The sequence below is a fragment of the Harpegnathos saltator genome, unplaced genomic scaffold (genome assembly GCF_003227715.2).
Source record: "Harpegnathos saltator strain DR-91 unplaced genomic scaffold, Hsal_v8.6 scaffold1, whole genome shotgun sequence".
NCBI classification, from domain to species: domain Eukaryota; kingdom Metazoa; phylum Arthropoda; class Insecta; order Hymenoptera; family Formicidae; genus Harpegnathos; species Harpegnathos saltator.
Window position 1 is genome coordinate 163,686 of NW_020229872.1, and position 16,394 is coordinate 180,079.

General features: G+C 50.7%; 2 protein-coding genes across 3 annotated transcripts in view; one reads left to right on the forward strand and one right to left on the reverse strand.

Moving 5' to 3' along the window:
- LOC105192327 (uncharacterized) overlaps nucleotides 1-4,397 on the forward strand; it is a 66,345-nt gene extending 61,948 nt beyond the window's left edge. For both annotated transcript variants that reach the window (XM_011156380.3, XM_011156381.2), the window contains 2 exons: nucleotides 1,530-1,879; nucleotides 2,398-4,397. In XM_011156380.3, the coding sequence (XP_011154682.1) occupies nucleotides 1,530-1,879; nucleotides 2,398-2,527 (480 nt within the window). In that variant the 3' untranslated portion in view covers nucleotides 2,528-4,397. The remainder of the gene's footprint in view (nucleotides 1-1,529; nucleotides 1,880-2,397) is intronic.
- A 7,434-nt stretch (nucleotides 4,398-11,831) lies between these two features.
- Nucleotides 11,832-15,610, reverse strand: LOC105192325 (cytochrome b5). Its single transcript, XM_011156378.2, has 2 exons — nucleotides 15,397-15,610; nucleotides 11,832-13,501 (listed from the first exon to the last, which is right to left on the reverse strand). The coding sequence occupies exons 1-2, from the start codon at nucleotides 15,402-15,404 to the stop codon at nucleotides 13,012-13,014; spliced, it is 498 nt and encodes a 165-aa protein (XP_011154680.1). The 5' UTR covers nucleotides 15,405-15,610; the 3' UTR covers nucleotides 11,832-13,011.
- Between the last annotated feature and the right edge of the window lie 784 nt (nucleotides 15,611-16,394).

The window sequence follows — 16,394 nt, forward strand, 5'->3', positions numbered from 1 at the left end:
CAAAGGGAGAGAAAACGTGTGTTCGCAAACTGCGCCGCAAGCTTTTACGTTATAATACACGGCGACAGCCGAGTCGAAGCCTCGAGAGGAGCGAGATGGAGAGATGCAAGTTTTTTCCGCCGTGTTATACGACAAGCCGTGCGCTCTTTCCGGTCCGAGAGGAATATTAAAAAAACAGTTCGCCGCTTCATTATAATCCCCAGTGCGAGATAATGCACATTGCGCGCGGGTGTGAGGCCGATTTTGCGCGGTTAACTTCATTATTCGAGCTTGCGTTGCGGCGAATTAATGCGCCGTCGGAAACGAGTTTCCAAAGTTGGAATGTTTTGCAACAGCAGCGACAATAAATACGCCATTCGCTACACCGTGATTACACAATATTATTTTATCGCTCCGCGACGGAGGAAGGGGGAAGGGGGGGAGGCTCGTGGAATATTTGACGCGCCGATGTGCATTCTCCGTTCTATCCGCAAATGCGAATAGAGAACAAAGCACGAGAAGACGATACGAAGCGGCTAGGACGACGGCACCCCCCGAGACGCGGCCGGGGGAGGTGCTTACCTCGGGAGGAATCGCGAGCGACGGTACTTTTATTTCGCGATTTCGCGAGTTGTCTGCTATCTGAAACGCGACACCGTGACGCGCGAAGATCGAGTATCGAAGCCGCAGTCATGCAAACATAATGGCAGGCAACTACGGCCTGGACGAGCGGCGAAGCTGCGGCTAACGTAACGCGACCCTAATGCGACTCCCCCAACGCTGCCAACGAGAGAGAGAGAGAGAGAGAGAGAGAGAGAGAGAGAGAGAGAGAGAGAGAGATTTCTGAGAGGAGAGTTGCGTTCTGTTAATTAATCAAAGATTAATCTCGCGATCAACTTCGTCAAACAGGATGAACGCTATAGGCTATGTTGATATAGCCTAGTTTCGTTCGGGTGCTTCGCTGAAATTTACGGGAAAATTTGTCCGCCCCGGTCAGCAACCGGTCGTCTCTCTCCCTCTCCCCTTCTCGCGATCCCGGCACGGTAACATAATATTTATAAAGATGAGGTAATAGATCCGTCGAGAGCACAAATGCATTACACAGGTCGTACGTAGCTGCTCCTCGCGCGGTACTCATCTGCGATCTCGTTCATTATTTACTGAAAACGACGGCAGGGGCACAGCTATCGCTCGCTACCCGAATCTGCCGAGGTTCGCGGAGGAAATGGCTCGGTTGGAGGAAATTCAGGTAGCACGGGCCGCTTCTTTCCATTACTCCTGATAGAAAAAGTTTCGACGAGATCCCATCCCACGCTCCCGGAAACTGCCCATTTACACGTCATCTCATTACTTTATTATTCCAACGCGGTGGAAACGCTCATGGATGTACGTCGGTTATCTTACTAACGAACACTTAAACTTGAGGAAGGTTCTCGTAAACGGGCGAGGAAAAAGCTCACTTGGGCGCCGTCTTCGTCGCGCGAATGAACCCTCGGTATGGTCGGCGAAAGTCGGAACAACGAGGAACGACTGTGATGCTCGCTTTGCAGACTGGCCTGCCGCCGACGTACGACGAGTACCTCTGTCACAAGTCTCGCTCGCACACCCCGCCGCCGCCGTGGTCCGACTCGGTCTCGATCACGTCGCCCTCCTCGTTGTCATCGTCGTCGAACTCGGCCTCGAGTACACAGTTGCGTCGCGAGCTGTTGGCCGATCAACCGCAGCTCCGCGAGTACTTGGCGCAGCTGACGTTCGCCCAGCAGCAGCATCAGCAGCAACAGCAGCAGCAGGAGCAGCTGGTGCAGCTGCAACAATCCAGAGAGCTGTCTTCCTTGCCGTCGAATCAGCAGATCCTCAGGGAGCAGCAGGTCCGAGCGCGCGCACGAGCCATGCCTCCCAGGTGAGTAGTCGAAGAGACGCCGGTTGCAAGGTCCGACCTCGACGCTAACGGTAACTCGTGTGTGACCGGGAGATCGCTCGCGGAATAATTCAGGCTGCTTCTTGAGGCGACTATATGCGGCTACGGCACCGTCGGGAGTTAACGCGTACGCGGCTAGCTGCTGCATTCGGTTAGTCCGGAACATTCCGAGGTGCCGAGAGCCGCCCCTGGCGGCATCCTGGTAATTCAGAAGAATGACCGAGACGGCGGTTATGCAAATACAGACCGCGTTCAGCAAGTCCCGCGCGCTTCTCCGCCGATTATCATCCCGACCGAGTTCGGTCGCTCGGTCTCTCCGTCTCACGAGAGAGCGTTTGGTCGCGCGCGTATTGCAATATTCCGTCATGGAAAATAGGAGAGCGAGCGTGCGAGAGAGAGAGAGAGAGAGAGAGAGAGAGAGAGAGAGAGAGAGAGAGAGAGAGCGAAAGGCTAGTTGGATGGAATGATAACTCGGGGCCGACGAAACGTCGTTGTTGCAGATCGCAGAGCGTGAGTCGGGTGCAGCAGCAACGAATCGCGACGATGTACGAGGACGCGGCGTTCTGCATGGAAACGACGGTGCTGCAGTCGGCTTTCGATCAAGGATTCGCCCTGTGCAGCTTGATGTAAGAGGACGCGTGCTGCGACCACGTCGGGCGGGCTCGGGCGAGCCGCACGGCCACGCTGACGAATCGCCAACCGCGTTCTTCGACCTCTCTCTCTGTCGCGAAAACTTGCCTGCCACGCAGGCTGGCGGGCCAGGCTGCATCCGGACCGCCGCGACACGAGATGCGGCGCTTTTGGCTTTGGCAAACCGCAAGCGATCGATGTTGGCGACACGAGACGCTCTTTGTCTCTATCGAACGCCCTCGCGGAGTCGTGCATGTAATTCGCTGTCGAGTCTTCTAAAGCTAACGGTAGAGTCAAAATTGCGCCGGTCCCGGCGATCGAGATCAGCGTCAGCCCGAGCCGCGGAACTCTGCTTCCGCGTTAATCCGCCGAGTACTCCGGCGAAGTCGAAGAACCAACGGAAGCACTCGAGGTACAATATTGCGCGCGCAAGCTGTTATCATTTTGACGGTTAACCGCCGCTTTGCTCAAGCTTGAGGAGGAGCCATTTATTCAGCGATTATTTCATATCCCCTTATGCCCCTCGGTACTCTCTATTCGCGTCTTTATTCTTTATTCTTGACTTCAGTGTTAAGCAGCGTTATCAATCGCGTAATTTATTCAACCGCAGAGTGCGGCGATAAAGTAGATATTAATCGATCTCGTGAAAATCATAGGTAAGTGGACGGACGAAGCAAGTCCTCTTCTTTCTCTAATCTCTTTGTTGTTGCTTGCTGTTGATGTTAGAAATCTTCCGATGGGATTCAGAGATCTAAAATGGCTGGGAAAGGGAGTTGCGCAAGCCCCAACGCCGTCGCGATTGCTGCGTCGCGTATTCCGTTCTGTGGAGTTCTCCCTCCGATCTTTGTCGCGGCCAGACAGGTTCGTTTCGCTTTCGCAAAAAAAACCCCGCAGCGTTAACCGCGCGGCGAACAACGGCGATGGTACTTTCAGCAGTGTTGAATCACTTGTGTTATGCAACGTGTTTCCGAATTTTCAAACTCACCGAGGTTCCTCAAGTTCGACGGAATTTGCGGAACTAATGTGGAAGCGTAATCCCGATCGAGGACATTTCTACCTTCTCAGCAGAATTCTCAACGGGAACGCGAATCGGTCACCACATCAAGTTGCCGATCGCGAGAAACTCCGCGGTATTTGAAAAGTCGAACACGCGTGATTCCGACGTACGCGAGTACGACGTCGTTCGTACGAGCTTCGCTAATTGGGACTGTGTCGGACCGCAGATAACCTACGTAAGCAGAAAGAAGCCGGGAACGTCCCATCGCCTATCTGGAAAAATTAGGGCGCGTTCGTTAACTATCTTTATCCCACGCGCGAGCGAGCTGTATCCGTTCTAATTCCAATTGCCTTCGGTTCCCCTGGCTGGTCCGGGTCGCCAAGTTTCCCCATTTCCTCCACGCGCTGGTCGCCGAAATAACAGGTTTGGCCGTACGTGACACATTTGCCATCATGAGTTTCGTTTCTTCGCGAATGTAAAGCTCGCTCCTTGTCCAGCGACAAATGTCGCTCGTGTCGTAGTTTTTTTTTTTTATTTTTTTTTCAGGGGAGGCAAACCCCGAAGGGCCTGTCTCGCGTCGAACATCGCTGTGATTTGTTGAACAGTGGCGGCCGAGACCTCCGGCCAGCCGAAACTAATACCGACATTTTCCGTTGGACATTTCCAACGAGAGAGAAAGAGAGAGAGAGAGAGAGAGAGAGAGAGAGAGAGAGAGAGAGAGGGAGAGAGAGAGAGTAACGCGACGATGACGTACAATCTCGTTTGTTTCTCAAAGTTATATTGTAATTTGTAATTTTTGTCTGCGACCGCCAACTCAACTGCTCGCAATTTTATTATTAATTCATAGAGAAAGAGAGAGAGAGAGAGAGAGAGAGAGAGAGAGAGAGAGAGAGAGAGAGAGAGAGAGAGAGAGAGAGTGTGTGTGTATGTCTCGTGAAATGAAGTTATGAAGAGAAGATTAACAGGAGTTTATTTTCCATTGAATTGGTGGCGAATGTTGCCGCTCGCGAGATTTAATTTGAGACTTCACAATTACGATATTTAACGTCGCGAATCGCGAAAAGTTAGAAGCTCGAATCTCGAATTGAATTTTTCACCGCGGGAAGATACCGCGCGCGCGCGCGCGCGCGTCTTCATTCTCTCCCGCGAGACGGCGAACAATCGCTATCTTTCGGCAACGCCTGACACGTGGACATTGCTTCGAGCGGATTGCTCTTTGCGTTATACGTGGCTTGTAATAACTGCGCAACGATGATTAGTAGTCGTAAGAAAGAGAGAAAAAGAAAGAAAGACGAGCGACTGTCTCAACGGAACTATTTTCATCTTACGTACTCTGTCGTACTCAGCCGTTTCGTGCTGTCGCGTTTAGCATAGGCGAATTTATAAGCGGACGGATGCGCTGTAGGCATTCGCTCTATCTAACTAACATGGTCCTAACGACATACAAAGCAGAAAGTAGTGTGTAAAGTCGGTGTTGATAACGTGTGTTACGCTGTAGAGTGTTGACCTGTGCGCGTCTCGAGCGCGCCAGAGAGCCACGTTAGACTTACTAGCCTCATTATTATATCGTAGACGTGCTAAAAAGCGGGAATATCTCGCGCAGTTCTAGTCGAATCGGTATCTAGTATAATCGGGCTTACGCGCGATTAAGTTTCCGAAATCCGGCGCATCGCAGCGAAGCATGCTTCCCTTTCCCCTTGCTATTTTATCAGCGCTACGAGTCGAGCGGGGCAGAAGGCGCAAAATGTAGAAGGCGGCAAACGCGTTATCCCACACGTGTAGAATCTTGCGCGACGCAGGTCGGCTTTTTTTTACCGGATGCCAAACCTTCGATGTCGGCCTTAGAGATCGATCTTCGACACGGACCGTACGATCGCAGACCGTACGAGATAGCCTAGGCTCAACAGCAGCAGCCAATTCTTGGTCGAGCACTCGCATTCGCATTCGCTCATCGGTCACGGGAATGAAGAGGTGACGGGTCTGCATAAAAAATCTGCCGAGCAAAGTGAGAACTTGTCGTAGTTTGCGCGATGAGAACATCCGCGCACTCGTCGAAACGCAGGATGCTTCGAAAAGGACGAGAGCTGCCGGGCTATATCTTGCTTGCACTCTTTTCATCGATATAAACAAGAAAACGTTCTCACACAGCACAGAAATTGCTGCAACGCTGCCGCAACGTAGTTGCAACATTGCTGCAACGTTGTCGCAACATCTCTGCAATATTGCACAACATTGTCGCAACGTTGCGGCAACGTTCTTTTTTTTTTCAACTTTGTGTGCTGTATAAGTGCTGGTAAACGTAGTACCGGAATAACCGCTTGGTTATTAACGACTTAATGTCGAGTCAAGATTGCAAGAATTTTTTATTTCGATGTTGACAATGGCGATATACACGGGATAATATTTATCGAAATTATTGAACCCGCAGACTCGACTCTCTACACGCTGTGCTTATCGGGACTTGTCTCGATGAGAAAAATATAACACGTACATACGGTTGATCTCCACCCTTTCTGAAACATCCTGCGTATCTTGATATCTGTCTGCGACGGCACGCCGTCGTGCGTCACGTATCGCAATCGCATGCACTCTGACACGTGTCGTGACGAGCACAGACGCGTGCTGCGCGGAAAAGCGAGAAGAATGGCGTTTGTTCCGCGCTCCTACGTCGATTTCTTGCCGGGGCACGGCCGTTCGAAGCGCGTCGGGGCTTTTTGCAGTCGCTGCGCGCGCGGGACCCTCGCAGCCAATCGGCGGACGGGGGGGGGGGGGCGGTATACATTGTGGCGCTCGCGCAAGCCGCCTTGACTTGACACCTCTCGCCTCGGGAACGGCGGCGGCGCGCAACATTGTCGGCGGCCTCTCGGTCCCCGTCAAACGAATATGCGCTGCTCGTCGATTTCTTCGCGTAGGAACGTCGCAGCGACACGAGACAAATTGCATCGGAAAGCCGAGACGCTCGCGCCCCCGACGACGAGGAGAGAGCTGTTGTCTGGTCTCTCGTCGATGAATTTCGCGCGCGGCACGGTGGAACGTCGGTCTCGAGTTTCCCTCGAGACAAGGACAAAGAGTCTGAATAAGCAAGCTGCCGATTAAAAAAGCGTCCTTACGCGGTTTTGATACACATGTACGTATATTGTATAAATATAGTCGAATAGATCGGCCAAACGTTGGCTCTGTTGCACGGTATCCGATATTCTGTGTGTGTGTGTGTGTGTGTGTGGAAAAATTACACCAGCGTGTAACTTGTAACCCAATCTTGTAATTCGCAAACCCCCTACACGTATGTAATAATATAAACGGCACGTATTTGACGCCCATAACACGATCCGTTGTGACTGCATTTTTCTATCGGTTTTGTAACGGTTTTCTATCGGTAAAATACTTTGAAACACACGCGCGCAAAAATAAAAAAAAAAACACAAAGGGACCGATACTCGCGCCACGGGGCAGAGCGCGATATCGATCGCGCCAGGCAATCGCGCTATCGTTTTTCCTTTCCCCCGTTTTTCCTTCTTTTCGCCGGAAGACGCACAGCCGATGTATCCCGATATGCGTGTGTTTCGCGGTTCAGCGAAAATACCGCGAGGCCAATGAAATCGACGACACGCGAGGGTTGCATGATTGCTCCCGAAATAAAATTCACGAGCGAGCGCTCGGTCGTCTCGGCGCGATTTTTTTCGCTCGCGCGCGACGGACGTGCACGCGAGAGGTTGCAAAAAGTCGGCGGATAAAAATCGGAAATCCTGAAGCGAGCGAAAGGAATACGTGCGAGCGTAAATTTAGCCCGAGGGAGACGCATCAGCATTTAATGCCCGCGTAAAACCTCCGTATATATGCTTGCGTGCGTGTGTATGTGTGTGTGTGTGTGTCCGTTCAATCGACCGTACCTCGGCTTTCTCGTGAGAGATATTACCACTTAGAAAAGAGAGATATGTGTCGTACTATCAAATTCACTTGTTTCCACATACAGCACGTGCACGTGTATGATCGTACAGTTGAAGTTATCACCTGCGTCCCCCTCGTCCCACAAGACCCTCGACCCACTGTTATTACCTCTCAGGGCCAATCTCAACATCTTCGATCGACTTAATCGGCCGATTAATCCATCGGAATTGACCAGTCGTATATATTTGCCGTTAAGCAGACTCGCGACCAGGATAGAGAGACCAGTCACGGCTGACGCTTGATCGGCCGGTCGAGTTAATCGAACGACGATGAAATTGGCCCTTGGCCTCTTCAGGGCTGCGCGTCAGTTAGTCTTTACTACGCGGACCACATGTGTGTATGTATATATATATATATATATATATATATATAACTCCGAGTATCCCTATGCTGTACCAGCCGACGTGATTTCAATCGCGCGGATATATTTAGCGCAGCGTATTAAACGACGGCTCACTTTTCACGTCGAGTTGTCCAGCGAGGCGTCATTCTCGCGGTCTCGACGGGTCCGCTGAAGATCAACAACGCGCATGCATCGATTGTCACTCGATAGCCGAGTCGCGTGCGCGCATTGACCGATTGCATCACGTAAAAATGTGTCGACTGATATATACCCCCTGTCTTCGTTGCCGCGTCGACTCCTTCGCTCCTTCAACGCGATCACTGTGTGTGGTTATGTGTAAATAGCGGTTAGATGTAAATAGTAGATGTACATTCGTTGGATCGACTCGACCGTGCGGGATCCGGCCGGCCGATCGCGCAGATCGAACTCCTTGGCGCGATCAAGTCGACGCCAACGGTCTCGTCAACGCGTTGACGCGCTCGGACGGAGATGAGATCCGTCGAAGGGGCTGCCGGAGCGCGAAAGAGAGGAGAGGATGGCGAAACTTTCGACGGACTTTCGTCCGAACGTGAGGCGGAGTCTTTTTCTTTCTTTCTCTCTCTCTCTCTCTCTCTCTCTCTCTCTCTCTCACTCTCTCTCTCTCTCACTCTCACTCTCTCTCTCTCTCTCTCTCTCCCTCCCTCTCTCACGCGCGATCGTTTCTTCCACGCACGGTCATTTCGATCTATTTTAGCGTAGCGTAGCGAGATACATTAGGAGAAAAGTGTTATCGTATTTGAATAGCAACAAAGATAGCGCACATCTTTCTCAGATATAAGACATAAGCAAAATATGTTTGTCTCCTCGGAGTGAGAGATCTCTTCGTGTCTCCTGAGCTCTATTTACGTGCGCGCGCGCGAGATATCCTACCATTAACCGTCGTAGCGAAGAGAGCCACCGGCTCCATTTCGCCCCCCGACGCGACGTATCGCGCGGCAAGTTAGTAAACAGGGTAAGCAGGGCAAAGGAAAGAGAGGAAATGAAAAAGCCATTACAACACGACGATACACACTCGAGTCGTAATCACGAAAGTACGCGCATATGTAGCGGTGACGCAAAAACGTCGAGCAAAAACACTTGTAGAAATTACGAAGTTAGTCCAGTATCGACCGACACGACGTGATTTCTAATCACTTCCCGCGACGCTGCGACCGTCTGTCTAACATGTGCATAGATATGTACTCGTATTAAAGAGAGAAAAAAGAAAAAGGAAAAAAAAAAGAAATAGCCTCGTCGTATCGTAAGATCGCATCTCGGCAGTTACGTAGCTCGGATTATCACGGAAGAGAGAGAGAGAGAGAGAGAGAGAGAGAGAGAGAGAGAGAGAGAGAGAGAGAGAGAGAGAAAGAGAGGGAGAAAGGGAGAGGGTCTCTCGAAAGCAGATCCGTGTTATTGTGTACATTTAATTTTAGATAAAAGTCCACGACGCACGGATGCGAGCCGACGATACTGTCAATTTAACAATAAGAAGCTCGCCGTCGCTCAGCGCCGATCTCGATCGCCGCGGAGCGCAACGACGGCGTACGAACCGAGCTACATCGCTATCACTTCATACCTGTATGTTGTGTATACTATGGATGTTAGAGGACCAAGAAATACAATGTAACCCGGTGTAAATAACCCGTGACTGGTCCTATCTCTCATTCCTCTGCTCGCAGCTGGCTGAAACGCGCGTGGAAGCGGAGTGATCGCGGAAGCGAGCGACGGCCGCGCGAGGAATGCTCGATGAACGAGCAGCTCTGGAAATCTCGAGGAAGATTCAACGTTGCGTCTCCGGCGCGACGCGATCCCCAGGAGTCGCCCTGCAACGTCCGATTTTTCGAACGCACGCGCTCGTGTAGGAACAGCAACGAACTGCGCACGCATATTTCTTTTTCTTTTCTTTAGGATTTATTAAGTTACACCTGTCACAAGTTACAATCATAATTCTTCCCCTTTCTTTTTTCCTTCATTTTTAACGCGATTTTCACGCGCGAGTTAAGAGCTCTGGTCTGCCTTGTTTCGGCAATCGCCACTCGTCTCCTTCCTCTCCCTCGACGCAACTTTTGTCCCATGTAATTGTGCATCATGTGGAACTCACTGAGAGTCGCGACGAAATACAATCGTCTCTTTAGCGAAGCAATCGCGTCACCGATGAACGCGGCGCCTCCGTATCGTGCAAATCGTACAAGTCGATAATGAGATAAGCTCGTAAACTCGTCGCTCGCGAATCGCGACGAAAGAGACTCGCTGACGCACGCATAAGCGCGGGGATGGCGGTCGCGAGAGATGGTCCGCGTGTCGACAGGAATCCGCGGCGTTCCGGATGTGCGATTTTGGCGCAGGTCGCGCAGCGGCCGCGGCCGCCTCTTTTCGGCGGTACACGCAGAGTTCAGAGGCGAACATCTCGCAGAATCTGCAATCGTCGTCGTCGTCGTCGTCCACTCACGGTCCGGTGGGCGCTCACTGGGTGACCCACGTCAGTAAAACAGAAGAAAGTTGCGACAGAGAGACCCGGCGAGAGATCGTGCCGCTCGAATTAACTCGCATCGCGCAATCAATAGCAAACAAATCGCAGCGCGGAGCCCGGCAGAGGAGCGCGCGAGCGGTTATCGCGTGCACTTTTGACCTCGCGGCTACAGCGAGGCGGGGTTCATTGTGCCGCGGCCGTTGCCGAAAAGCGCTCTGAACCGCGAACGAACGCCTTTTCCTCGTATTATCTAACGCTCTTATTCGCCGCGCGTTCCGAAAGCTGCTTTTTAGCGCGTCCTTGGCGTCACGAGAGGAAGGCCGAGGGAGAGGCAGGGAGAGGGGGTCGCCTCTTCTCTCCTCCGCACGCACCTGCCACCGCGATACCTGCGTTGCCTGCGTCGTCGTTCGTCATCTCGTCGTTCATTTGTGACGACCGCAAGTCAAACCGACCGCAGCCGAGAGAGAGAGAGAGAGAGAGAGAGAGAGAGAGAGCGCGCGTCAGTAACGCGATAAAGAAAGATAATCGCGAGAGAAGGATAATCTGCGCGAGCCGGCCACCGGGTTATCATTTCTCACTATTAACGAGGTCGCGCCGCAAGATTCCGTTGATTCGTCGCGTCGCCTGTCTGCCTGTCCGCTTGTTATTCGTCGTCATGGAGAGAAATCACGTGTACTTTCACATCTCACGGAGTGTTTGTTGTCGCGGAACGTGTCGGGAAGAACTCGTCGATGAGCGCGCACGCGCGCGATTAGCAGTGGCGAGATAAGTCCGATAAGTGAATCGCGTTCGCTTCCACCGGCTGTTTTCGATTTCGATCGGCGGAACGGAGGGACGATTCTGCCGGTTCCGCGACGCGCTCGCGATCGCGGCGCAGAGTACCGTAGCCGCGCTTGAATACTGATGAGAGATCCGTCGCGTGGAACGATCGATAACGGTCGTTCGGTAACGTAAACGAGCGAACGAACGCTGAGCCGCTCTGTTCAGCAGCCGCCGCACAGTGGTCGAAAAGGCTCTCGCGGTGGACAAATTAGTTTGGAGCGCGTAATTGTTAACCGATTCCAATAATTTTTCTTTTAATTTGCTCGTTATGAATCGCTCTACAACTTTGTCGATTCACTTTTTTAATGTAGAGCTTCAAATCAAAATGGCGGACTGAAAATGGTTATCAAAATATAGATATATATATATATATATATATATAAGATATTAGATATTCTTGCATCGGAAAAAAATATATATGTGTTTTAGGAGTTCCTAATTACATATCTGACGTCAAAATTTTAATTTCTTGCCACTTGAGAGGATCTGAAACGATCCGAAATGTTTTACGACTTTCTTATATCTTCATATTATCAGTGTATTGGGTGAGTGCAAAAGTTCGTGCGGAGTTTGTGAGTAAAAGTCACACAGTGATTAGGCAAACAAAAATCTTTATTCAATCAATGATATATTCTCCATCGTTTTCTATAATCTTTTCCCAACGTTCTGGCAGCATACGGATGCCTCGATCATAAAAACTGCGCGGTTTAGATTCGAAGAACGAAGAGACGCCGTTTTTTAAGGCCTCCAAAGAGTCAAAGTTTTTTCCATTTAAATAATTTTGCAACGACCGGAACAAGTGATAGTCAGATGGTGCGATATCAGGAGAATACGGTGGATGCGTTAAGACATCCCATTTCAGGCAATACTTAGATAACGTCTTTGCTCACACATTAGTACATATTGCTCGCAAAAATATGTAAATTTCAAAACTTAGCTTGAAATTTATACTATATAAACTAATATATGAAATATATACTAATATGTGAGCAAAAACGTGATCTGAACGTGCACCGATAGTGATCAAGATATCAGAAAATCCTAAAACATTTCAAATCCTCTGTGAAGTGGCAAGAAATTAAAATGCGCGTATGTGCGTGCATCTTAAAATCTTTATTCCGTGCCTCCTTATTTATGCCTGTTCTCTAAAAGTGAATCAGTGAAACTCACTGTCAATCAGCGATTATGCACTGATTGTCAGTGCTGTAGTAAATATACCACTGAATTTATCTGAAAAATCGGATAATTTCTTATAGTTTCTATATTTTGATAACCATTTTGAGTCCGCCATTTGGACTTGAAGCTCTACTTGAAAAAAGTGAATCGACAAAGTTGTAGAGCAATTCATAACGAGCAAATTAAAAGAAAAATTATTAGAATCGGTTAACAATTACGCGCTCCAGACTAATTTGTCCACCGAGAGAGCTTTTTTGACCAGTGTGCGCCGGCCGGGTGATAATAAGCGGCGAGCAAACCCCGATATGTATGATTCCGAGACTTTTTCAGCGGGCGAACAAATAGAGAAGATCGGTCACATCGGCTTTGGATTCCCTGCGTAAGTACGCTCAATCCTTCCGTTGCAAACTCGCTCGGGACTGAAAGTTCCCCATCGCTGCGGGAGACCGCCTGTGTCTCATCGTTGCCTTCTCGCGGCTAATTTGTTCGGCGACAAAAGTTTATATCATCGACGATACATTAATCGGCTCTTATTCTCTACAACGTACGTACAACGTATCATTTATAAATATGACATTATAAATATATTTTTTTCGACGTCTCTGAACGAGCCTCTCGCGAGAGCCTCGCAGCGGAAGGATTAGTCGACATTTCCGGGCCGAGCGTGCGATAACAACGATAACGACGCCGAGAGCGCGCAGCGGAGCGGATCAGAATCCCGATACCTTGACGCCGCCGGGGACGCGGAAGATCCTCTCCGCCGGCGGCAGCTCGCCGATGATGTAGCGTTCCAAGGTTGTCCTGGCGACGGCGGAGTGGCCGGTGCCGATGAAGGCGAAGGTGGCGTCGCGTCCGGCGTACTCCAGCAGGACGTCCTGGCCGCCCGGGTGACTCTTGAAGAAGTCCGTGCAGTCGTACACGTAGTCGTAGATCACCAGCCAGCAGTTGTCGACCGTGTCGTGCCAGGCGACCTCGTCCAGGTCGATGGTGCGTAGTCCGTCGCGCGACTTCTCCCTGCCCGACTTGAACCTGCGTATTCGCTCCCGCGCCTCGCCGTCCGCCTTGCCGCCGCTGTTGTTCTCCAGGACATCGTCACGCTGCAGGAAGCTCTCCTTGGGCGGCTTCACGTCGCCCAGCTCGAGGGAGCGGAAGGCCGGGCTCAGGAGGTCCATGTTGCTGCGCGTCCGCGAGTCGCTCGTCCTGCAACATGGCAGCGCGATATCTCGGTAAATTCCGCTGCAGTTTCGGCCTGACGAATCACGCGGATACGTCTCGTTCTTTCGTCCTCGCTCGCGGCTCGCTCGGAGAACGAGCCGCGCGAGGACGAGTGTCGTGTAAGAATCCCGGAGTTTTTCGAGTTTTCCATTCGATCCTTCCCGCGAAACGTTTCCGCGAGTCCTCCTGATTTTTTACTCCCCCCTTCCCCTCCCTCCCCTGTTCCCTGCGATCGATGGATCGCTCACTGCGTGCGCATCGTGCTTGGGAAACGCGGAAACAATCTCGGCTCGAGACGTCACAGCGCGTCGCCGCTGAACTCGTTTTATCGTAAACTATACATGTAGGTCGTTTTACCGTAAACTGCACAGCCCGTCGCCTTTGTACGCCGAGATACGACACGTGACTCGTGTACGATCATGATGACGAACTTCCCGATCTCGCGCGCGGAGCGATATCTTTTCTCTTTCGCGATGGCCGCGAGCTGATAAACAAGAGGGAAATTTACAAACAATGATATCGCACGGCGCTTGTGTAAACGGCGATATTAAAAATTCCCGATTTTTATCCGTCACTGCGTTGTTCTCCGCTCTTTCTCTCTCTCTCTCCCTCCCTCTCTCTCTCTCTCTCTCCCTCCCTCTCTCTCTCTCTCTCTCTCTCTCTCTCTCTCTCTCGACCTATCCCAGATATCTCTAAACTGACTTCTTCGTGACTATTTTTCGTACATATTTCCGTCATTGCGGCGCTTTTTCAGGACTGTGACCGTATCGTCGCCGTCGACACATGTCACATTTCGTAAATATTCAAACGCACGTGCGTGTGTAGCCAGTCGCGCGCGGCCGGCGTATCTTCGTGTTACAAAGCGTCGGCGACGCCGTCCTTCGCCACTGCTGCTCGCGTTTCACGAAACGCTCTACGTACGCTTCGATCCCCGGTCACGCTTGCACGCTCAACAGTGCATTAAATGATTAACGCTTGCATTTCAATCGACGCGATAAAGCAATATTTGCAGTAGCGGAAAATTGCGAGCAAATTGCACCTGATGACCGTTGATTGCGCCGATTCGTCAAATTCCGTAGAATTCAACAGCCGACTGACCAAAGATCGGACAGAGGAGCAGAGAGAGAGAGAGAGAGAGAGAGAGAGAGAGAGAGAGAGAGAGAGAGAGAGAGAGAGAGAGAGAGAGAGAGAAATATAAACGAGCGCATGCTCGCTCGACCACGGAAAGTACTAGCTCGATCGCGGAAGTAACGCGGCCCGGAAGTGTATGCTAATCGTTTCACGGCCGGTTTACTGAAATCGCGCCGGTACTCTACACGGTATATCCGACACGGTATTAAAGCCACGTACAACGGAGTGCGCTTCTGTCCACGTTGTCTGTCAAGGGACATCGTACGCCGTACTGAGCAGCATGCCTACAGACTCGGCCGAGCTCGACAGGAATCAATTCCCTCGCGAAAGAAAAGTAATTCTATTACCGGTTGAAACCCGAGGCGTGCACGCACCAGGTCTCTCCCCGTGGTCACGCACCTCAGTCACTGTGTCGTGGCAGAGGAGCGCGTCGCTCGCAGTCTCACGCGCACTCGTAGCGCGCGCTGAAGGGGCGAAAGAAGCACGGATGACAAAGCAGGAAAGAAACGGGAACGAAAAAGGTAACGAAAAAGGTAACGACGAGGAGAGGGTGAGAAAGAGAGAGAGAGAGAGAGAGAGAGAGAGAGAGAGAGAGAGAGAGAGAGAGAGAGAGAGAGAGAGAGAGAGAGAGAGGCAGGGGGAGAGGGAGAAGGGAAAAGCACAATACAGCGAGTCAACAGAATTTCGCGAGCGCGGAAGCGAAGGTTGTCGGCTAAATGAACGCCGCACTCGGCAATTGCGAATCTTACCGGCGCATTACAGCGATCCGCCAAGTCGTGATGATCCTGCCGCTCTGTGGAAATGCCGAGCGGATGTTTTCGTCGTACCCCGCACTCGGCACAATTCGCGAGAGCAAAGAAAAAGAGACGCTTCACAGCACCGCGCGCGACGTCTCTGTGCAAAATGTCGCTGTCGCATGCGAATTTACACGCTAATCAGCGCTTCTCTCTCTCTCTCTCTCTCTCTCTCTCTCTCTCTCTCTCTCTCTCCCTCTCTCTCTCTCTCTCTCGCTCTCTCTCGCTCTCTCTCTCTCTCTCTCTCTCTCTCTCTCTCTCTCTCTGTTTCTCTCTTTCTGTTCACAGAAAAGCACGCGTTGTTATTATCTCGCGACGTATTCAACGACAAGACCACTGGCCGCGCGTATCTATACGATAAGTTCGGTAATTCGAACACTGAGGGAACTGCGGAAGAAGCTATGCGTCGAACGAGAGCGTCCTTCCGAGACAACCGCAATCAGACAATGATAACGATAGAGTAACATAAATGAGATGCCTCCGGTCGGCATTCAGCGTTGCGAAGAATATTCACGAGCGATATTGACGTCACGTTCGGTCGCAATCATCATTATTACATTATGTGTTGCTGATAACGGCATTTTCTCGAACTGTTCGAGAGGTAGAAATTGAAGATTTACGATCGGAGGATTTGATGAGTTATTCTTTTTTTTTTACGACCAGTTCTTCTTCTCCACACTTTCCGTATTTAATTTAATTGATCTTATATGATAAGATAATTTCTTTTCGTTCATAATTAAATTCGTTCAGAAATTTATCTGGACTGCCATTCTTAGTCGTCCTATGGAAAAATTAAAAGTTCGTCTTGCTCGTCCGGAATTAATCATAAAGTCGTGCCATGTAAGAGTAAAAAATTTGTTTACTTCACTTTTGACTTTTACATGATGTTACAAGTATATTAAAAGTACGAAAATGTGCGCATACTAAAGTACGTTACAAACGCAAAAATTAAA